This window comes from Apium graveolens, chromosome 6 (genome assembly GCF_009905375.1).
Source record: "Apium graveolens cultivar Ventura chromosome 6, ASM990537v1, whole genome shotgun sequence".
Lineage (NCBI taxonomy): Eukaryota > Viridiplantae > Streptophyta > Magnoliopsida > Apiales > Apiaceae > Apium > Apium graveolens.
In genome coordinates, this window is record NC_133652.1 from 269,729,766 (window position 1) to 269,754,326 (window position 24,561).

Genomic DNA, 24,561 nt, shown 5'->3' on the forward strand with positions numbered 1-24,561 from the left:
GTTGTTATTAAATATCAAAGGTGGTATTAATGTAGATGATTGCTGTTGACTTCCATATTTTAGCGCGGGTAGGTTGTGAGCATCAAAGTTAGTATTGATATCTAATTTGATATGAAATCAACATGAATATTAATATCAAGAGTTGAGTTTTGAATAAAGTTTATGATTCAATCCATAATCATTATTTCATGTTATTGTTGTTTACGATATTTCCATAAATACTGTTTTACGAGTTTTATTCTCGTCAAGATTCAAAGTATTGCTGAAGCATTTCGCTCAAAAATATATCAATAAGAGTTTTAAATACAGTGAGAAACAATTATCCGATTCTTTAATAAATTTTCTGTTTCAGCAATTATGATTTTAAAATGATCTGCGCTATTGCAGATGTCAGTGTTATATCAAAACAACCATTTATATACTATAATGATCTTACTGAGCATTTCTTCCGCTCATACTTGCCTGTTTTCAAATTTAACCTCCAGTGAGGATTAACTTGCGCTGTTTAGCTGCGTAATTCGAGAAAGCAAAGAAGAAGCTTTTGGAAGGTGATTGGTCCAGGATTTGCGAACTAGTGTAAGTTTTATTGTGTAAAGTTGTTTATATTATATTATATTATAATTGTGTTATTTTATAGTTGGGCCTAGTATACTTCTTTTCGAAGTTATACTAGCGGGTTAAGTTTTGAGATTGAGAATTATTGAAAAGAGTTTTAAAAGAAAGTGAAAAATTTATTTGTGGAATTTGGAATTCTTGTTTCTAGAACTGTAACCTTAAAAGATCTTCGATTAGTTTGGGGTCATAAATGATAATTATCATCCGCTGGCATTTGCATTTCAATTTAACAGGTGAATTTGGATTGAGGTTTTATGGTGATGACCAAATCCCTTTACCCCGGATTTGGGGGCGTTACACTTATGTATCTTGCAAATAATACAAGGTCGGATATTACATTTGCTGTGAATTTATTGGCTAGATTTAGCTATGCTCCGATGGACAGACATTGGAATCGGATCAATCATATATTTCGTTATCTTCGTGGAATAAATGATTTTGGGTTATTCTTCCCGAAAAACTCAACATTTCAGTTGATCAGATATGCAGACACTGGATATTTGTCAGATCCTCATTTTGGCAAATCACAAACTGGATATGTATTTACATATTACGGTGTAGCCATTTCCTGAAAATCCACGAAGCAAAGTATAGTGACAACCTCAATAAATCAGTCGGAATTCATCGCAATTCATAAATCCAGTAGATAATGTGTTTGGTTGCGATCTATCATTAAGAATATTCAAGAATCATGTGGATTACTAGACATCACAAGAAGTCCTACTGTCATGTTTGAGGACAACACTGCATGCATTGATTAACTCAAGTAAAGATATATCAAGGGAGACAGAACGAAACATATTTTACCAAAATTCTTCTACACTCATGAATTTAAAAAAAATGGTGAAATTGATGTACAACAAATTCGATCATGTGACAATCTTGCAGATTTATTCACGAAATCATTATCGAATTCAACGTTTGGGAAATTATGACATAACATTGGAATGCGTCGACTCAAGGATTTGTTACAACAAAATTCAGAGAATGAGTAGTTTTTCAAATGAGAGATTGCACTCTTTTTCCTTCGTCAAAATTTTTATCCCACCGGGTTTTTCTTTAACAAGGTTTTAACGAGGTGATCTATGATCCATACTATAATGACAATCAAAGGGGAGTGTTATAATAGATTGACATTATAGTTTATAGTAAATAGTAAAGTTAGACATGTAAAAGAATAGTTAGGCATGCAAAGGAATTCGTGCACTGCATTTAATTCTCTTGTTTGCTCTCCTGCCTATAAATACCTTCGTCCGGTAATGGACATAACACACCCAAGTAGCTTACTTCTTTCTTTCGTTGCTCAGCTCTTTTTATCTCTCTATTTGCTCTATTTATTTTCTATAGATATTCGATATAATATTGCTATAACTAGTATTTTACAACATAAACCAACTTTTATCTATATTATACTATACTATAATAACCGGAATGAGATATAATTTGTAATTTGGTTAACCCCTCATTTTGGTTATCCCTTTCCATCTTGACCGTCAGATCTTCTTCATCAAATAATCAGAACCATTAGATCCAAAAACTAAAAAAATGCATTATACAAGTTCTCAGGTTCGAATCCTGTCAACAACAAACATTTATATTATTATTTATAAAGATACATATAAGTTCTCAGGTTCGAATCCCATTAACAAAAAACATTTATATTATTATCTATAAAGATACATATAAGTTTTTAGTTTTGAATGAAATTATACACAATCAAAGTATAATTATTTAATCATTATTTAGTATTTAATTATTTATATAGAATTTTAATAAAATTACATAAAATAGAAATAGAAATATATAAATATTTAAGCTAGTCTATACTATATTATAGTAGACGAAATATTAAAAGTTTGGTAGTCGGTCGGTCGGTACTTGCTGAAATTACTTAGTTATCCTTACTTAATTGTTCTAATTTTAATTATTGGGTCGTTCAATTATAATTCTAATTGGTATTGAAGTCAACTTCTTCTATTATTTTACCAATTTCAATTCTATTTCTATATACTATAATAAAATAGATGAAACATTAAAAGTTTGGTAGTCGGTCGTTCGGTAATTGCTGAAATTTCTTAATTATCCTTACTTAATTATTCTAATTCTAATTATTGGGTCGTTCAATTATAATTCTAATTAATATTGTAGTCAACTTCCTCTATTACTTTACCAATTTCAATTCTATTTTATATCGAACTCTATATCACTATAATTTATATTTAAATTCAACTTCTTCTACCAATTTAAATTTTAATTCATATTGAATTTTATATTATTCTAATTTTTTACTTCGGGCTAAATTAAATTTAAACAAACTAAGTATAATTCTTAAAATTTGGTTGATATATAATTTGACTCGGGTTAAGATAAAATAATAATACTATCAATTCTCCTAAAAAAATCATACCAATGAATTTGGATAAATAAAAAATATTTATTTTATTTATCCAGGATAAAAAAATATATTATACAATTGATTCAAACTAACACATAACTAAAATAAAAATACAATTCGACTAACAGAAAAAACATATATACTAATTATTCAGTCTAAAACAAAATTATCGTATTGATCCGGAATTTAAAAAAATAAAATTAAACTAAAAAGAATTAGTTTGATTTGGTCGGTGTATTGGGTATCAGGCTAAAATAAAATAATGTAAATCACTGATCCGAGATTAATCAAATTAATATTAGACAGAGTATAATTCGTATCCTATCCATGTGAAATAAAAGACCAAAATTTATTTAAAGCATATATTTTTTTAAATACACTTAGAATTATCAATAAAACTATTCCGTTCAATCAGTAATATTGCCTTTTTAATATATCTTTTACAGAGTTATAGTTAATCGATTAAATAATCACCATGCTAAAATAATAATTTTTTAAGATACCAACATAATTGAGACATTATATTTTACCCTCATTAGAATAATAATTTCATTATAATAATATTTCCCCCTAATCAATGTTATCACTTTAAATAAATTTAAATGTTTTAAAAAGTTATGGACATATACATTTATTTATATAATTATCATGAAATCATATCATTTAAAGTTTTATATGAACAAAACTAATAATTGAATTCAAGTATTTCTTTAAAATTATATAATATTAAAAAAAATATGTGCAGTACATGCATCACACGGGTTTTAAGCTAGCTTAAATTTTAAAAAGGAAAAATACATTTTTAATGGTAGCTTAAATTTTCGGTTAGGTTTATTATACATTCAGATTTGATGGTCTCGTACCAACTACCCAGTACCGAATCCAAAACCTTAATTCAGTTGCCTCCACTCTCTCTCTCTCTCTCTCTCTCTCTCTCTCTCTCTCCTCATCTTCAAACTCAAACTCCCTCTTAACTCCACTTCCTGTCCCCTATCTCCATAATTTACACACAAACTTCATCACATTATTAACCTTATCTCTCAATGTTGAGAGCCGTACTTCGCCAGTCTATATCAAACACAACTTCACGACTATGCACACGAATATCCTCCCGCCGCTTTTCATCAAGACGACACCGTTTCATCACTAACCCTCACCACCGATCACTTCTCCGACAGCATCTCAAACTCATCCCAACTGCTAAACCTCCTCTATTCAACACACATTTTTTCCCTCTCCTTACTCGCGCTATTGCAACTTCTGCACCTCAAACCTCTCCAGGTGAATTTTAATACTCCACTAGAACCTCGATTAATGAATTTTCGATAAACGAATAACCTCGATAAATAAAGAACCTTGATAACGAATAACCTCGATAAACGAATAATCTTGATAAATTGAGTGAGTATTTATTTATGGAGGTTTAACTGTATATTTTTAATTTTAATTTTAATTTGAGAGTTTGTTGTTGTTTTAGATGTTTATGATGCTCCGGAAAAGCTCGGGTTTGAGAAAGTATCGGAGCAGTTTATTCAAGAGTGTAAATCAAATGCGGTTTTGTTTAGACATAAAAAGACCGGTGCTGAAGTTATGTCTGTTTCGAATGAGGATGAGAATAAGGTGTTTGGTGTTGTTTTTCGAACTCCTCCGTAAGTATTTATGCGTTTATTAATCTTTGCTGTTTTATTGTTATTCGTGGAGCTGAAGAATTGGATTCTAATATTGTGTAAATAATTTGGATTTCTTGAAACTGTTTACAATTGAATAGAATGTTAGAAAGATGGTTAAAAATTGAACTTTTGGGTTAGGCTTGGGTAATTACTGATAAAAGATGTGAACTTTTGACAAAGATGATAATTCGATGGCCTTGTAAAATGCTATATGTTCCGTAGAGTGAGTTATATATTGGAATCCGCAAGTGATGTCCTAATAGGAATCTGTTAAACTGCTCAAAGAGAACCCTCTTGTGTTTATATGATCTATTTATACCAATGAAGCTAAATAGTGTTTTGCTGTTCTGCTAAATTTTATGGTAAGCTCTAAGAATTCTAATGCTTGAGATAGGTCCTGTACTTGGTATCTTGTTGATCAACATCTTATCACTACATGTTATTGTTAATGCAGAAAAGATTCAACTGGAATTCCCCACATATTGGAACACAGTGTGCTGTGCGGTTCAAGAAAGTACCCCTTGAAAGAACCCTTTGTTGAGCTATTGAAAGGCAGCTTGCATACTTTTCTGAATGCTTTCACCTATCCCGATAGGACCTGCTATCCTGTTGCTTCCACGAATGCAAAGGTTGAAAAAATATACCAATATTTTCTTGTCATGAATGTTGACCAGGAATTTTCAAATAACGTGTAGTTTATTATGAATAGGATTTCTATAATCTAGTTGATGTCTACCTGGATGCTGTCTTCTTTCCTAAATGTGTGGAGGACATTCACACTTTTCAACAAGAGGGCTGGCATCATGAGCTAAACGATCCTTCGGAGGACATTATATATAAAGGTTTTATTCTTTGCCTGATCAATCGATACTTTCTTTCCACTGAAAGAACATTGTTGTACTTGCAGTCTTAGTATTACAACAGTATGGATTTATGTCAAAGCTGTTTCCTGTGCATATCTCAGGTGTTGTATTTAATGAAATGAAAGGTGTTTATTCTCAGCCAGATAACATATTAGGCAGAAGTTCTCAACAGGCAAGTTTAAAGTTACAGTCTTGAAATAATTTCATAATTTCACAGGGTTATAATTCTCTCAAGCACACTGAATTTCTTTGGATAATTTTATTTTACATACCTCAGCTGTTCTGCATAATTTGGAGTCTTTGGTAATTGTATCTGTTTTTATATTATAAACTGGATTGTTTTTTTTGGGTCAAAATGATGTACCCAGGTTGTTTCTTTCGGCAAGCACTGCGGTGCTGGTTTATACTTCACATATCCTATACGGAATGACCTCTACACTACTTTCTATGCACACACTTTATAATTGTAATGCGTGCATCTAGCTGCTACATTTATCTTGTTTTCCAAATGCTTTTATATATACTAAGCAGGAATTAATAGGTGAGTTATTATTATACATACAACTGTTTTTGGCGATGAATTTGGATCATGGTTTTCCCCGAACTTCTCCAATGTCTTAAAAATAAAAAATACACTTCAAAGATTATCAAAACTTGGTGGTGCAAAAAACATTTCGCTTGTAAACTAGTAGTTTAACAAATTAAACACATAGAGGTAGTCTTACATCAATAGACTGAAAGACTCACAGTAGTCATATATTTATTCAAATAAAAAATTATATGTTACTGCAAATTGATTGTGAAGTCTCGGAACTTTCATTGTCATGGTTGGTTCATCTTATTTTTATATGTATGGGGTTTATGGTTTGGTGGTTGATAATTGTAGTTTTGATAATGGATTCTCAAGTAGTAGGTTATGCAATGTTACTGATTGTCGCACTTGTGGTCAGGCTATTTTTCCAGACAATACCTATGGCGTTGATAGTGGCGGTGATCCACTAGATATTCCCAAACTCACATTTGATGAATTTAAGGTTTGTTGCACACTTTCTTGTACACTGTTTGAAGATGTATCAAACTAAACTTGCATGTTGTGATTATAGTCTATCACGAATTGCATTTAAATAGAAGCAATATTAGGATCACATCAATATATACATATATTAGTGAGGGGACATCAATATTTAAATACTTAAGCAACAGATTCCACCACCATTAATGGGAAAATGTGTGTGAAGTGGGGGGGGGGGGGGTAAAGATCTAGGAAAACAATAGACAACTGAGCTAGCCATGTTGCTACAACAATTCAGAATGATTCCAAGTTGCAACAGCATGCATTTGTCGCTATTTATATCTGAAAAAGTTGGTTAACTTTTATATGTGATGACCTTAGTTTGTGTACATGGTTAACTTTTATGTGACCTTAGTTTATGTACATGCCATATGTAAAATGTAGCTTTGGCCTATTGAATTTATTAAGATTCTGTTTCTTTTAATACGTTACAGGAATTTCATCGTAAATATTATCATCCCAGTAATGCCAGGATATGGTTTTATGGAGATGATGACCCAATTGAGCGCCTGCGCATCCTAAGTGGTATTTGTTATGTCAATTCATTTCTTTTAGAATTTTCATTTTTGCATTGGTAGTTACATGTGCTTGAGAAGGATAAATTCGTAGGTAAATTTATTTGCAATTCTCACAGTACTATCAAACGCCTAGTAATTACTTATCCTCTGCCACAAATTCTATGAGTACTTGGGCGACAGAGGGATTGGAAAGAACCTTTCTTCCAAAGGGAACCAAGGCAATTTCATATATAATATTGCGTGTGATTAGTTAACTATTAAGCAATTTTTTGTTTTTTTTTTTATAATTTATCCTTTAAAGTTTGGCAGAAAATACATTTTAACCGCTTCGGGTTTGACAAAAACCAAAACCGTACAAATAATTTTTATTAAAACCAAACCGGAACCGAACCGAACCGAATACAAAAATTGAAAACCAAACCCGAACCGCCGGTTTTCGAACTGAACTGTTGCCATCCCCAATTAACTCTAAAGGTACAAAATTGTAAATCAGTGCCCTTAACTGTTTGATGTTAGTGCATCCTGACCCTTTTTTAATATTCTTTCCCAATTATACCACTTTCTTTATCATCCTCTATACTTGAAATTTTTTGTTGAATTTGGCTCTTGTAAACTTGTGGACAGAAGATCCATCCCTAAAGTAAAACGACCATAAGAGTAGCTATTACTAGCATCCCAAAAAATGTAATCGATATTCAATTCTGATAATGTTCTCTAGGGTAACAACTAACAAGATGAAAGGTACCAACTATCACAAAGGTTTGCGGAAACACTAAGCAGTATGAAAAGAACTAATAAGTAACGAAAGACACTTCAACTAGAAAGAGACATCAACAATTTACGAGTTCCTCTAACCTTTCTATTACCTCAAAGGAGAATGTAACAACTTAGGCATGATGCCCAACAACCAAAGCTATCTACCTACTAGTTCTTAGCTCTTAGTGCTCTTATATAGTGATTATGTTATCCACAGGAGTTTGTCCTTCATAACTATAGTGCTTTTTGTAAATGACTAGTAGAATGAATAAGAGTGAAGAGAGCTCACTTGGGCTTTAGATATGTGGCCCATCCAAACTTTTCTCCTTTGATGAGATGCCAAAATTTGCGAGGCATCTCCCTTGACTACTTCCTTTGAAAAAAATGACACTCAATGTTGAGTCAAGGATATGTTGAGTCATACCCTTGATTTACTTTTTTAGAAGATATGTCACATATAATTTGCCACCTCAGGATCATTAATGCTCTTTACTCCCTCTCCAAGTAAGAAGACATGCCTTGCCCATATCAATCAAATCTTACCTTTGATAAGATATGTTGTAACACCCTACTTTTACCATTATAAAACTACACAATTTAAATAACTCTAAATCATATTAAGTTGCAATAACATGAACCAAAGCATCTGAATAGAAGTCTAATGTCAACTCGAAAATAACTATACTAATAAAATCTGAAATCAACAAAAGAGTTCTCAAATTTATTAAATGCTATAAGCTAGACATCACAAAGGATTAGGTAGCACTCAGCACTCTACCCGCTTTACCCCTGATAACCTGTGGGAGGAAAACAATACAAATGAGCCAAATGCCCAATACAAATATATTTTAATAAAGAAACTTTAAAATAACAGAGCAGTTTTTACCTTACCAACACAAAATGTACAAATGAGAATAGAATAAGGATTAAGATATTATCGAGACAGATGACTATATTTAACAAAGTGGCACAACGATCTAAAATTGTTAAATGATTCAAATATATGGCTTAACGATCTAAAATAGGTAAATGATTCAAATATATTGCTGAAAGAAAATTAGGTGGGTACAATATGGGTCTTTTACACAAAACTATATTCGCCAAACTCCAATCACCAGCGAAACATAGAATAATGGTTTCTTCCTCGGTAATACAGAAGAAGAAATAAAAATGTAAACACATCCCAACAATACAATAATGATCATGATCTAATCACATCTCATACCCTAAAGACGTGCTCATATACTCACCCGCCGATACGAGTTGGTGCCTAATTCATCTTTACTCTGTACTCCATGTGTACATTGTCTGTGATTAACCCACACAGATCGGTCAAAGAGCCCAATAAATAGGTTACAAAGGTTGCCTGACTCGTGGCACGAAACAAAACTGAATAGCATAATGTCGCAAGAGAATGCGAAATAGAACAATAAATACGAGTTAAGGCAGCAATAAATCTAAGATAACGAGTTTGAAGCGAAATTGTGTTGTACAAGTAGGTATACATGAAGTACAAAATTTACAATATTTCTAAGAATAGCTCAACAATAATTATTTTGATAAGGAAAGGAGAAAGGGATAGAGAATCCGTACCTTATAGTAAATAGCAAGCTAATCCAAAATATCAAGAGACAGCTTGTTGAGATTTCTAGTGCTCTGCAATGTCTCAGCAGAAGGAGAATCAAGTAGTATCACCAATAACGTATGTGCGACGTTGTTTCCGGACAATAAAGAAAGGGCAAAAGGGAATTTCTGGCAATGAGGGTAATTAAGTAAGTTGTGAAAAGAAATAGAAAGGGGATAAAAGAAAGAGGAGAAGGGGAACTGGATATCGATTATTGTTTTGTAAACCTTAGTGGTTATTGGGAGTTCTCAGCTACTCGAAAGTCTGAGAGTGTAATTCATACATCATCAAAATTTATCCATTTCTAAATTGAGTTAATCAATATAGTACTATATTCAGTGTGTGAGTTCAAATTAGTTATCAAGCAAGTATTCCATTACAAATCTGGTATCAGAGCCTTCGACCATGGCACCACAACCGGAAACACGCCAAGCCCAACTTATTGAACAGGTGGAAGAAGCAGTGACGAAGCTCCGTGAAACGATGTTGGATGATGTCGCGAACACTGTAAATCGTGTCGTCAACGAGATGCAACAAACCCTAGTCTCTCAGATTACGACAAGCTTAGATCAAGTGACCCAAAAACTGCAATTAGGGTTAGATCGGGTCCGAGAGAACAACGAAAGTCTTATTTCAGAGGTCACACGACATCAAGAGGAATTTCAACTAGAGGTAAGGTCTACCATCTCATAGCTGAAACAAATGCGACTTAGAGCACCATTTGAAGGGGGTAGTCAGGAGAGGCCAGAAGATGGACTGAGAGTCCGTAATGTTTTGTTCAATGGGTTTGGGTTTCAGGGAAGCACTAGTGACAATAAGGATAAAGAGAAGGTAAGTGATGATGTAAAGGGTGTTGGTGGTGGTAATAATGGTGGAAATTGGCGCTACCGTAAGTTGGATCTTCCCCAATTCGATGTTACGAACCCAGATGGTTGGTTGTTAAGAGCAGAAAGGTATTTTGCATTTTATCGTCTAACTAATGAGGTTTATCGTCTAACTAATGAGGAGAAATTAGAAGCAACGGTGGTGAGTTTTGATGGGGATGCCTTGCTTTGGTATCAATGGGAGCATCGTAGACGACCCATTAGAAGTTGGGAGGACATGAAGAGTCTAATATTGCAGCAATTTCGGCCCTTACATTCTGGCACTCTTTGTGAACAATGGTTGGCAGTTAAACAAACGGGGTCAGTGGCTGAATTTAGGCGGCAATTCATAGAGATGGTTGCGCCGTTCGAAAAAATTCCGGAAAATATCTTGATTGGTCACTTTGTTAATGGGTTAAAGGAAGACATCCGAGCAGAAGTTTGAATGCTATACACACTAGAACAGGCTATGGACTTGGCGCTAAAGGTCGAAGAAAAGTACAGGAACCAGAAAACTAATGAAAGTAAGTCTCACAATTCCTTTATGTCTAAGCTAAATTCATTTAGTTCTTTTTCGTATGCATCAAAGGCCCCTAGCCAGCAACTTTCATTTAGTTCTTACTCTTCGGGGACTATGTCATTACCATGGGGAACAAGGTGAGAATCAGGTTTTGTGTCATCGGGGGCAGGATCTCAGTCATTGGCAAGCTATAGTCAAAACCAACGGAACAGTTCCAAAATAGTATTGCCAAGCCTGCCTATTGGCGAGGTTAAACGATTAACAGCTAGTGAATTACAACAAAAAAGAGAAAAGGGATTATGTTTTCGGTGTGACGAAAAGTGGAGGGTTGGGCATCGATGTAAACGGAGGGAATTGAGCGTGTTAGTCGCACAAGAGGATGAAGACGAGCAAGAAGAGTTGGAGGGGGATTGTGTGGACCAAAAAGAAGAGGAAGATGTGGTTAAGCCTGAAGTATCCTTCAACTCGGTGATAGGGCTTTCTTCACCAAAAACAATGAAGCTAACAGGAGTCAGTAGTAGTAATGATAGATCCCAGCGCGACACACAATTTAATATCCACCGCGTCCGTCAAAGAAATAGGAATTCCAGTAGCGTGCTCTAAGGAGTTTGGGGTTTCTCTTGGTAATGAGGAGGCAGTACAAGGTGCAGGGAAGTGTAAGAACGTATTATTGCAGTTAGGGGAGTTGGACATTGTGGAAAATTTTGTTGTTCGGACTCGGAAATTCCGACATTATTTTAGGGTTCAATGGCTGGAAAAACTATGGCATGTTACAACAAATTGGAAGTCCCAGCAAATGAAATTTAGGGTAAATTTAGGGTGGGCAGAAAATGGTAGTTCTACAGGGGGATCCCTCATTAATTCACTCTAAAATTTCCCTAAGGTAATGATTAAGACGGTGCAAAAGGAGGGGGCAAGAATATTGGTAGAAGTAAAGCAACTAGAGGGGTCGGAAAGCAGTATTTCTAATAAACCTGTAGTTCCCAGATATTTACAAGGGGTAGTTGGGCAGTATGACGGAATTTTTTCGGCACCCAAGGGGTTACCACCGTATAGAGGCCATGAACATGGAATAGTTATGAAGGAGGGAAGTAATCTGGTAAGTGTGGCCTTACCGTTATCCTCATTTTTAGAAAAATGAAATAGAAAAATTGGTACGTGAAATGTTGTCTGCTCAACTAATTCAACCTTCCACCAGCCCTTATCGAGCCCAGTTTTGCTTGTTACAAAAAAGGACGGTTCATGGAGGTTTTGCGTGGATTATCGCGCACTCAACAAAGAGACCGTACCCAACAAATTTCCCATTCCCGTCATCGACGAGCTGTTAGATGAGTTGCACGAATCGAAAGTGTATAGTAAACCGGGTATCATCAAATTTGAATGAAGGACGAAGATGTGCACAAAACGGCTTTTCGAACCCACGAAGGCCATTATGAATTTTTGGTAATGCCTTTCAGCCTATCAAATGCTCCATCTACATTTTCATGAATGCAGTTTTTAGGCCATATCTTCGCAAGTTTGTCCTCGTCGTTTCTGACGACATTTTAATATATAGCACAAGTCAAGAGGAGCATGTACACCACGTAGGCCTGGTGTTGCAGTCCTTGAAGGAGAATGGTTTGGTAGCAAATTTTAAGAAATGTGCCTTTGGGAAGAGAAAAATTGAGTATATAGGTCATGTAATATCGGAAGGAGTGACAGCTGAGATGCAGAAATTACAGGCCATGTTAGAGTGGGAAATACCTTCCAATCTTCGTGAGTTGTGTGGATTTCTTGGGTTAACAGGATACTACCGGAAGTTCATTGCTCGTTATGCCCAGATTGCACAACCCCTTACTAATCAATTGAAGGAGGACAAGTTTGGGTGGTCCAGCGAAGCAACATACGCCTTTGAAACGCAGCTCAGCCTACCATCCCTAATCTGACGGGCAATTGGAGGTAGTTAACAAGTGTTGGAGACTTATCTCCGCTGTTTCGCATCAGATCGGCCAAAATTATGGGCAAAGTGGGTTAGTTGGGCTGAGTTTTGGTATAATACAACCCCTCACGTCTCGACAAAAATGTCTCCGTTTCAAGCCTTGTATGGTCGAGAACCCCCACACTTGCTTCATTTAGGCACTGACCACACCCCTGTTGACCAACTGGAAGAGAACCTCAAAGAGAGGGATGCTTTACTTGATGAACTTCGATTTCATTTGCTAAGAGCCCAACAAATTATGAAATCTGCAGCTGATAATCATCGTAGAGAGGCGCAATATCAAAATGGAGAGCAGGTGTACCTTAAGCTTCAGCCATATTGGCAAAAATCACTAGCAAATCGTCCCTTTGAGCTAGATTTTACGGGCCCTTTGAGGTTGTAGAGCGCATTGGAACGGTAGCCTACAAGTTGAACCTTCCAGCCACCGACAAAATTCATCCGGTGTTTCACGTTTCACAACTTTAAAAGGCTGTAGGTTCTACACATGTTTCTGCTACTCTGCCCGTGCAATTGAGTGCTGAGCTGGAACTCCGGGTTGAACCAGAAGAAATTTTGAAGGTACGAAACTGGGTGGAGGAACATAGAATATCCACAGAAGTGTTGATTCAATGGAAGGACACCCCTATATTTGATGCCACTTGGGAGAATGCAGATGTTGTCATGGAACATTTTCCTCATTTCCACCTTGAGGACAAGGTGAAGGTCCTGGCGGGGAGTATTGCAATGTCTCAGCAGGAGAATCAAGTAGTATCACCAATAACTTATGTGCGACGTCGTTTCAAGACAATAAAGAAACGGCAAAAGGGTATTTCCAGCAATGAGGGTAATTAAGTAAGTTGTGAAAATAGATAGAACGGGGGATAAAAGAAAGAGGAGAAGGAGAACTGGGTATTGATTAATTGTTTTGTAAACCCTAGTGGTTATTGGGAGTCCTTAGCTACTCGAAAGTCTCGAAAGTCTGAGAGTGTAATTCATACATCATCAGAATTTATCCATTCCTAAATTGAGTTAATCAATATAGTACTATATTCAGTGTGTAAGTTCAAATTAGTTATCAAGCAAGTATTCCATTGCACGCTCCTTATTCAAATATAAGGAAAATTTAATAATTATAAATCAGTATACATTTATGGTAGTAACTACTTGTACTCTGTACTCACAAAATCTTACAACAAAACTCTAACCAGCACACTATCAGTTACAGTTACTATACACGTACTTACACTAAATATATATTACTATAATATTTTACTTATAACACAGTTTCCAAAATAAGCTTATGGAAAACAATACGTTTAGGTGTATAAAACAAATGTTTATAAAATATATTAAACTTATAAACCATTAGCGTAGAAAGATATGACACTAAAACAAACAATTAACAAAAATAGATATACTTTATTTGGTGACAACAAAATATATATAAATAATTAGTAATCGGTTAAGTTAGCCCACTAAAATAAATGTCAAGTAAAAAGAATTTAAAATTATGTAATAATTGCAGGAGTCTCACATTAAAATAGGTAAATGCTATCATATTAATATAAAATTCACAAAAAATTTAGACGTGAATGAAAAAAAATAGACTATATGACTATACAAGGTGTTAATACTATTAACTTGTGCAGGCTCACGAATTAATACTAGTAATAAATATTTCTTAAAACCTATATTTACTAACTCATTATTCACTAATACAAATCTAGCAAAATCACCAATAAATACAACAAAGAAATGTCCTGGACAACAAAATACAGGAGCCGAAATTTAGCTGTATTGCAAATAATTTACAAAACTAATTGAAATTAATTAGTTAGTATTGACTAGTACCTTAACTATTAAAATATATAACTAAAATATTAGCAAATATATATACATTTTAAATAAGCAGTTATGTATGTTTATTTATTTAGTGATTTAATTATGACATAATATAAGCTATTAAATCACATATCATTAGCAAGTTTCCAAGACTGGTTAATAAAATGATTATAAAATTTAAATCTAACTACATAAAAAAAATGTAAAAAATGTAAAACTATCACCTCAACCAAGTATTGAGCACATCCAGCACATATGTATTTTCATAGAAATTAAGTTTTGTCAAAATAACAAATACAATCATAATTGTAAAAATAAATATTTTTATGATATATGTGTTATGCAGTACTATTAGTGAAAAACCTTATCTCCCCATGCTTAATTTTTACATAAATGTGGATCACTATCTTGCTTATACGGTCATATAATATTAATTCTTGCAGCTTCGACAGTTCCTTTTAACATTTCCCATGCTCTTTATGATAATATTAAATATGGAAATAACTTTAACTTCGTTTGACACTTCTCATGTTCAATTGCAGAGTATCTAGATATGTTTGATGCGAGTACAGCTCCCAACGAATCAATAATTAAACCCCAGAAGCTATTTTTGGAGCCAGTAAGGATAATAAAGAAATATCCTGCCACTGAAGGTGGTGAATTGGAAAAGAAGCACATGGTTTGCCTTAATTGGTTGATATCTGATAAACCGCTTGACTTGGAAACTGAGCTTGCCCTTGGTTTCCTTGACCATCTTTTGTTGGGAACTCCAGCTTCTCCTTTAAGGAAAATTCTTCTTGAAAGTAGTTTGGGAGAGGCCATAGTTGGAGGAGGTGTTGAGAGTGATTTACTTCAGCCCCAATTTAGCATAGGATTAAAAAGTGTTTCTAAAGAGGATATCCAGAAGGTCGAGGATCTAGTAATGGATACACTGAAATATTTGGCTGAGACAGGTTTTGAGGCAGATGCTGTGGAGGCATCTATGAATACGATAGAGTTCTCTTTGAGGGAAAACAACACCGGGTCATCTCCTCGTGGCTTGGTTTTAATGCTTCAGTCCATTGTAAGAATGCTATTGTATTGTGCTGTTATTTAAGAATCCACATCTACTTATTTTCCATCTTAATTTTGGAATAAATTCTTACATAAGATTTGTGTTTAGGGGAAATGGATATATGATATGGATCCATTTGAACCATTAAAATATCAAAAACCGTTGATGGCTCTGAAAGCCAAGATTGCCGCGGAAGGCTCCAAGGCTGTTTTTGCCCCATTGATAGAGAAATTTATCTTAAATAATCCTCATCGTGTAACCATTGAGATGCAGGTAAAATAAAGGTATAAATTTTTCTTAAAGGTATGAAGCATGTTTAAATTGGAATTGTTAAGTTGTTCTGTTATTTTTGTCAGCCTGATGCTAAGAAGGCTTCTTGTGATGAAGCAGCTGAGAGAGAACTCTTGGACAACCTAAAGGCAGGTATGAGCAATGAAGATCTTGCTAAATTGGTTCGTGCTACTCAGGAGTTACGATTGAAGCAGGAAACCCCCGACCCCCCTGAAGCCTTAAAGCGAGTTCCAAGCCTATCTCTTCAAGACATATCTAAAAAACCTTTACAGATCCCAATTGAGGTAAGTTGCATGTATATCTAATTTTGTTATACCAAGATATAATCTTGTTCAGATGGTCTTACGAACTCCGGGAATCGCAGATTGGGGATATTAATGGGGTAAAGGTATTGCAGCATGACCTCTTCACTAATGATGTTCTATACAGTGAAGTTCTGTTTGACATGAGTTCGCTAAAGCAAGAGCTTCTTCCTCTGGTTCCTTTGTTCTGGTGAGTTGCAAAGATTTATATGCTATGTGATTATATAATATCATGTTATTTGAAAATTTTAATTGTGTGCTTGACACTGAGTACCGCCTTCTTTCTTTTATGATTGAGTTTCGTCAGTCTCGGTACCTTTTTTAAATTTGTATTAGCTCCATAGAATACACTTCTTTATATTTGGTTTGTTGTTTGGTTATATGACCCCGTTGACTGGAAACAAAATCCAATAATAATTTTAATGTATGGCATACAATTATGGAAGCGAAACAGTATACCATATGTGACACTTGCTCCATCTGTTAAATATAGTTTTTTATGATTACATTACATATAGACTTCAGGTTAAAACTGTTAGTCTCCTGTGGATTGTAAGCAATGTAGCTTTAGACAACAAAATCATTGCTATTGATAAAGTGAATTTTAATTTTCGTGAAGTAAAAACAAATGTACACGAGTTGTCCCCTACATAATCTTATTGTTGTATGTATATATGTATGAATATTCTAAATTTCTTTTGGTGAATTGTTGACAGTCAATCACTGATGGAGATGGGTACGAAAGACATGGAATTTGTACAACTCAATCAGTTGATTGGAAGAAAAACTGGAGGAATATCAGTTTATCCATTTACATCATCAGTAAGAGGAAAAGTTGATCCATGTAGCCATATGATTGTTCGAGGCAAAGCAATGTCTGGGCGCACTGAAGACCTCTTTAACCTGGTATACTTTCCTCCACATACCTAAAAACTTGTATTATTAGCTGACAACTTTATATAGGCTCCTGGATTTGTTATTGAGCTATATATCTTTTTTGGGTGTGTGTAAGCGGGTTCATTCAGTTGAACATTTATGGCTCGTGTTCTAGTGCTCAAATAAATATATTAGTAAGCCTCAGTAATAGATGCATGTTTTTTGTGTATAATACTACAATATGTACACACTTTTATCGTAAATGAATTACCAAACAGGAAAGTTAAAGAAGATTGATGTGTTTGATTTTATTTGACTTGATATTGAGCATCAAACATCTCGAGTTGCATAGTGACAATAAATAAACTGTTGGTTTTGAACCAATTTCTTTGTCATCTGGGTTTCCAGGGATGACCATAGATTCCAGCTCTTTTGCATATATCTCATACTACTGCGCCACTGCTTCATGAAGTTACTCTTTGTGACTCTGTAGAAGTTTATAACAAAATATGTCTTACTGTAATGACTATACTAAACTTTTGACTTTGATTTCTGAAAAATCCACCACAAGAAAACTTATCAAATGAATGTTTTAACTGTAGATCAACCGAATTATCCAAGATGTTCAGTTTACAGACCAAAAGCGTTTCAAGCAATTCATTTCCCAGAGCAAAGCTCAAATGGAGGTATTTGTTGTTTTGATATTATGGGCGGTACTTTTTCCCTGCCCTTTTATATGATCAAATGTGATGTGTTTCAGGACCAACTGCTAGGCAGTGGTCATGGCATTGCGGCTGCAAGGATGGAAGCAAAGTTAAATGTCGCGGGGTGGATAAATGAACAAATGGGTGGGGTAAGGTAAATATTGACATACTATATTATATTATATATGTGTGTGTGTGTGGCATGTGACTCAGTCAGAAACTCTGGAAAAATATTTTACAGAACAGAAAAAAGATGATTGTGCAGAACATTTTGGCTCTGTGATTCTCCAATTAATTAAAGTTCTTTTATGAACTTTTGCCTTTATACCTAATCTGCTGGTTACTTTTCTTGTGGAATGACTTGGGCTTTGTGTTGAGAAAACTACAAAACTAATAGTCAAAACCAAATAAAGAACAAATATCCTCTAACTTCTGGCAGAGAGGGTCGGCTTTCAGCTTGCCATCATGAAACCTAGTAAGAACCCCCTTGGTTTGGACAAACATCAGATTCGGCAGATTACAAAAAAGAAATAATGATTTGAGATAATTTAAATAGGTTATTTTATTTCTGCATTGGAAATGAAAACGGAGTGAAGGGATTGCTTTAGTGCTTAGCGACTACTTATCAGTTTCTAACTTGCCTAAATAGGGACAGATATATCAGATTAAAATTTTTTGTCGATTACCAATTATCTGATGCTGCCTGTAGAATTCATGTTAAACATATTATATAATTCAATTAAGCCCTCCTAACACCAGGTTTAAGGAGAGCTGATAACCTAACATGGTATCATTGGATTTAAACCTTCCTCACCCCATAATTTATCAATTATCTAATTTGGACATTAGGGTTAATTATTGCCCCAAATATAGCTGTAGTTATCCACTCTCTGGCAAAAAATGGCCTTTCTAGTGAAGAGAAGTATTAAACAGATTATATGATTCAATTAAGGCCACCTCGTCCTTAAGGTTTTGGGAGAGCTAGTAACTTAATAGTTTACATGGTTTCTTGGTCTTAAGTTTATGGAAATTTAATGAGGTCTTGCCAGTTTACTGCACTACAGCAGATACTTGTTAATTAATTTTTTTTTAATTGTGTGAAATAGCTTCAATCATGCATTTCCATTTCTGGCATTATAATTCCACACATTCACTGAATCTGACACCTATAGCATTGTAGATGATCAGAATGGGCTTAATTTAGTGTTTATCTTGTGTATACTTCAGTTATCTGGAATTTTTACAAGCTCTTGAAGAGAAAGTTGATCTAAATTGGAATGAGATATCGTCATCATTGGAGGAGATCCGCAAATCCTTATTTACAAAATCCGGGTGCCTAATAAATCTTACGGCTGATGGCAAGAACCTCACGAACTCAGAGAAGTATGTTAGCAAGTTTCTTGATTCGCTTCCAACATCTTCCTCAGTCAAATCAAAAACCTGGACTGCTCGTCTTCCTTCAACTAGTGAAGCTATCGTGATTCCAACCCAGGTTCAGAAATAAATAGCTTTGAATCAATTTTTTCCCCTTTCTGAATGCTTTTGTTTGCAAGCTTAAGTTTATCTTTAAGCAGGTGAATTATGTTGGAAAAGCGGCGAACCTCTATGAAACAGGATATGAATTCAACGGGAGTGCGTATGTCATATCTAAGCATATCAGCAATACATGGTTATGGGATCATGTGCGTGTTAGTGGCGGGGCCTATGGAGGATTCTGTGATTTTGACACTCACTCGGGTACTTTCCCCTCTCATGTCTACGCATAATTTAAGTTTCCTACTCCAGTGTATTTATTTTCTAAATAATTTATGCAGGAGTCTTTTCGTTCTTGTCCTATCGAGATCCTAATTTGTTGAAGACACTAGATGTATATGACGGGACCAGTGATTTTCTGCGAGAGTTAGAAATGGATGATGATGCTCTTACTAAAGCAATAATTGGGACTATTGGAGAAGTAGATTCCTACCAGTTACCCGATGCTAAAGGTTATAGTAGGTGAGCTCAGAGCTGGAGTTTTACTTATTAGTTATGACAATCTTTTCACTCTCTCAAAAGTTGCAATTTAAAATTTTATAAATTTCTTATGCCAGTTGTTCTGTTCCTTTTTTACAATTTACTCGTTATAATTCCAGTCTTCTAATAAGATCCTTTTTCCTTTTATCTTGTTCACTTTTATTGCATGTCTCGGGGGGTTCTTTGTGCCAAACAGATAACTTCTGATATATTTCATTATTTCTTTATTAACTTATCATTTTTTCCAGGGTACAAATAAAAGAATAGAGTTTTTACTGCTTTTAATTTAAATTAAGATGAACTAATACTATCTACATATCCTGAGCTCTTTCGGGAAAAAATAACTTATAAAATTAGGCTTGTAGTCTTATGGAGATATAAAACTCCACCTAGTCTATGTATGTCCACTGCACAGAGGCGAACATTTTTTCCCTTTTAATATTACAAATTCATGATCTATGTCGAGTAAGGTGGGTTTGTCCTCCAAGATTGTGAAATAGTTCTTATTATTTTCAATTATTTGCATCATAGTTAATGAGTGGTTATGTTTCTTTCAGTTTATTGAGATACTTACTCGGTGTCAAAGAAGAAGAAAGACAAAAGAGACGTGAAGAGATACTATCAACAAGGTAACTGTTTTTTTAATTAATAAATACTGGTTTCTTTTGCAATCCTTTGAAAGAGTTACTTTTATAGTACTATACACCTTTTATATTAGGGCTGTAACTGTTCATTCTTCTGTTCTTATATTCACTTCGGGTGTTAAATAAGATTTTGACTATGATTTCACATGATTTTATTGAATTTCATTAGCGAAATGCTGGATTATGCTGAATTCTTCTAGAAATTGTACGATCTAACTTCTAGTATGTTCATGTTTGTCGTCTTGTGAAGCTTGGGTGACTTGAAGGAATTTGCGGAAACAATCAATTCAATAAAAGACAACGGGGTTGTAGTTGCAGTTGCATCAGCAGATGATGTTAATAATGCAAACAAGGAAAGGCCTAACTTCTTTGAAATTAAGAAAGCCCTGTAGAAAGACAAATCATCTACCAACAGATCGACATTGTATACCCTTTTAACCCCTGAGCTCCGGATGCTCAAAGTTTTGCAGCGAAATTGTCGACCAACAAATTGACATTGTGGGATAGATGTTTTTCTTCTTCCACATTTTTTATATAGAGAGCTGGAGTAACTCTCCAACCATTTATGTACCCGAATAGTTGAAATAAATTTTAATTTGCAATCGAGTCATTTTTCAGTAATGCAAACTAGCAGTAGCCGGGGGTGCAATATGTATAAAAAACTAAAAAGTAAATGCACATTATCTTCACAATGCCTCAGCTCCCGTGAGTAACATGTTAATTATAATAATCCCAGGATCAAATATATTGTAAAATACAATTACAGAAGAATATACATTGTTGAGATAGTGGTGGTAGTGCTATAGACGTAGGTAAAAAATGGGAAACACGTTTTTCACACCATTACACAACACAGTGTGGGGTGTTTCTTTGTTAAGTATATAAGATAACAATAATATTAATGTTTATTCGTATAGAAATAAATATGTACATTGCTGTTGGGAATATTTATGGCTATTGGGTTAAAATAATAGTGAATAAGTGTGTATATTAATGAGTGTAGTGTCAAGTTAGTTGATAATACTCACGGATTGTATTCATGCAAATCTGACTGACACATTACCATAACTCTCTGTATTATTTTATTTTTACGCATTTCTCATTTTTAAAATTACTTGCCGCTCTTCCATTGTAAGTTGCTATTATATTCTTTACTTTCTTTCAACTATCTTATAAGGGTGTTTAATCCATACCATAGCCTCCATAATTGGCTGTATACTAAACAAAGATAGAGTTTGGATAGAGTCATGTAATTCACTTTACATACATCTATTCTTGGATAGAGTTATTTCAGAATAGTGATGTATCTCAAAATATATCAAGCACCTAAAGAAAAAATCTAAAATTTGTCTTGTTTTGAATTTATGCCTAGAGGTTTCATATTAATTTTTAAAAAGAAACTAACTATACCTTTGGCACACCAATATTTGAAGAAAATTTTGGGATTTTTTTTGGGTATATTGTATCTTTATATTTGTTACTTAACAATATAAACTTAATAGTTAAAAAATGGGAGTGAAATCGTGTAAATATAAATAACATTGACCAGTGTTCAAAAAATTGGTATAGGTGGTACCAAAACATCCCTAGGTCGGGTTAGGCGGATAATTAAGCATTTTTCATAAAATCAGTTAAAATTGGCAAAAAACGGGCTAGGCGTTAAAATCAGGACTAATCAGTTAGTAATTAGGTGAAATTAATTGATCAAAAATTTAAAAGCGGCCAAATTAAGGGTAAAATTGTAAAAATATATTTTTAATAAAAAATGAAGCTAATCTTTGAAATGAGAATATTTACCTAATATATTGGATATTAAAATGTGAATATTTATATTTTATTTATATGATTTTTTTATATAAATATAAAATATTATTTAAAGACAACCTATTAATTTCCGCCTAACCCTTTAGTCATTAAGCGTACCGCAACCGCTCAGGATTCACCTAGCGATTTTATTAGTACGATTTACAAAGCTATAAATAGCACACGTAAACAAAACCTCATATGAATATTCTATATATAGCATTAACATATATGAGCCTACCTGCTTCTCCAAAGACAACAACAGGTGTTATGGAAGTAGCAGGGCAAGTGAGAAGCATTCAACTCGAGTCCTCTGTTTCCATGAAGAGAAGAAAAGTTGATTCTGTAGAGCCTATACTATTGCCAAAATCATCCATCTCAAATGGTCCTCTTCCAAATCAGTGCTGTTTATCCTGTCCCGATTCCTCTAAAAATTCTGTTTCTCCTACGACAACATTCGAATTTCCTGACCAAATTCCGCTAACTTCACTCTGCTCAAAGAACCAATCCACCACAAACAGCAGCTCGACATTGTCAGATGTTAAGGTAAAAATTATTCGAAATGTTGTAGTTTTTTTTGTTAAGTTGCTTCAGTTACTGATATTTGATGATCCTTGTGAATTTAAAATGTAGGCTGATGAAAATTGTGGAACTCATGACATTTCCGTATCTCCTAGTCACGGTTTCAGGTGGATACTCATTCAAGTCTCTTAATTTTTTTTTGATCATGAAATGCTACACAAGATCAGAGATTTGTGATATTCATTCATAGGAGTCAGCTATATGGTTTCAATTTCTTGTACATGCATATTAACTTTACAATACGTCTGACTTTTGAGCTGGTTTATATTCAGCAGTGACAAAAAGAAGGAAGAAGTAATGGAATCACCGACAATAAACAAGAAGAGGAAGATTTCTCAAGCAAGTTCAGTTGATGCGGTGAAGATGCCATCAACGGAGGAGATCGATGAGTTTTTCTCAGTAGCTGAGAAGTTCGAGATGAAAAGATTCATGGAAAAGTAAGCAAATCATGATACTGTCTTAGCCCCTTGCGCGATAATAATCTTAGAAGTTTTTGATTGTAACTTTAAATTTTTCGGGTTTGTCAGGTATAATTATGATACTGTGAAGGATGTGGCATTGGAAGGAAGGTACCAGTGGGTTTGTCTAAAACCATGATCAGATCATCAAAAAAAGAAGCCAAAGCTAAAGCCACACGTAATGCTGATCATTTTTGGATCTGATTAGATTTTGTTTTCAAGCCTGTGTATATTCAGAAATTTCAGTCTCTCACTATTAAAGCTATATCTATAATTGTTGCAAGTCTCTGAACTGATCTACACAACTAGTATGTAATGGTACAAGACTACAAGCCACCTTCTTATGCAATACACATTTGGCATGAATCCAGTCTGAGATTTTGGGTCACTATTAAAAGTACACATTTGGCTTGAATATATGAAGTGCATTGTATCTTTCTATGATTTTCTAGTCTTTGCAGTGATTGCAGTTGTATGGTACAAAGACAGTGAATTAATGTGGTGGGGTTTGTTTTGAGAAACTTTCATTTTTTCTCTTTTAGTTTGTGAAAAAGTAATCTTTGGATTGGCATGTTTGGCACTTTCTTCATAAATATATGTAGGTCTATGTACATTAAAGGCTCTCATTTTGCCATTTTGTTATTCTATATATCTACTCACAGACAGGGAATATGGTTTAAATATTTTCAAGAAAATATGGTATAAAATCATTGACGTGTAATTAGAAAAGATGAGAGTAGGCAAGGAGTGTGGGTGAAATGAGAGTTCACGTGCAATCTGCACCCACTTTGATGTTTGCTTTGGATCTGGTGCCTCATTCCCTAGAAATTCACCATTAACACAGACTTGTTTAGTGTCTGGAGATATGGGAAAAAGAGAATGTTGCTTATTTGTGAGAGTGGATGTTAGAATGTTGCTTATTTATTGGAGTAATACCTTCTCACAGCTTGGTATTTCCTTCGGACTCCTCTTTTCCATCTCTTCTAAATATAAATTTGTCTCAAATTACATCTTCGTCTACTCTTTTAATACACACTAGTTATAATAACCCATAATTTTTGAAATTCGATTAATAAAAGAATAATAGAATAAATAGTATTAAAATTGGACGAGAATTATGATTTAAAAATGAACTCGAG

At 34.3% G+C, this 24,561-nt stretch overlaps 2 protein-coding genes across 3 annotated transcripts; both read left to right on the forward strand.

Annotated features, from left to right (window-relative positions):
* Positions 1-3,877: 3,877 nt before the first annotated feature.
* Positions 3,878-21,271, forward strand: LOC141667461 (presequence protease 1, chloroplastic/mitochondrial-like). The gene is made up of 19 exons (XM_074473966.1): positions 3,878-4,291; positions 4,488-4,659; positions 5,135-5,309; positions 5,390-5,522; positions 5,645-5,715; positions 6,494-6,577; positions 7,050-7,140; positions 15,238-15,758; positions 15,858-16,022; positions 16,106-16,324; positions 16,405-16,532; positions 17,059-17,248; positions 17,821-17,904; positions 17,979-18,076; positions 19,150-19,414; positions 19,497-19,659; positions 19,737-19,917; positions 20,493-20,564; positions 20,830-21,271. Exons 1-19 carry the CDS (start codon positions 4,054-4,056, stop codon positions 20,969-20,971), a joined length of 3,192 nt encoding a protein of 1,063 aa, XP_074330067.1. The 5' UTR covers positions 3,878-4,053; the 3' UTR covers positions 20,972-21,271.
* A 1,348-nt stretch (positions 21,272-22,619) lies between these two features.
* On the forward strand, positions 22,620-24,229 carry LOC141668120 (uncharacterized). Of its 2 annotated transcripts, none has more exons than XM_074474824.1 (4): positions 22,620-22,928; positions 23,016-23,071; positions 23,240-23,401; positions 23,492-24,229. In XM_074474824.1, the coding sequence occupies exons 1-4, from the start codon at positions 22,653-22,655 to the stop codon at positions 23,559-23,561; spliced, it is 564 nt and encodes a 187-aa protein (XP_074330925.1). In that variant the 5' UTR covers positions 22,620-22,652; the 3' UTR covers positions 23,562-24,229. The 2 variants fall into 2 exon arrangements, with proteins under 2 accessions (XP_074330925.1, XP_074330924.1); XM_074474823.1 differs by having other exon boundaries at positions 23,237-23,401; positions 23,492-24,227.
* The last annotated feature ends 332 nt before the right edge of the window (positions 24,230-24,561 follow it).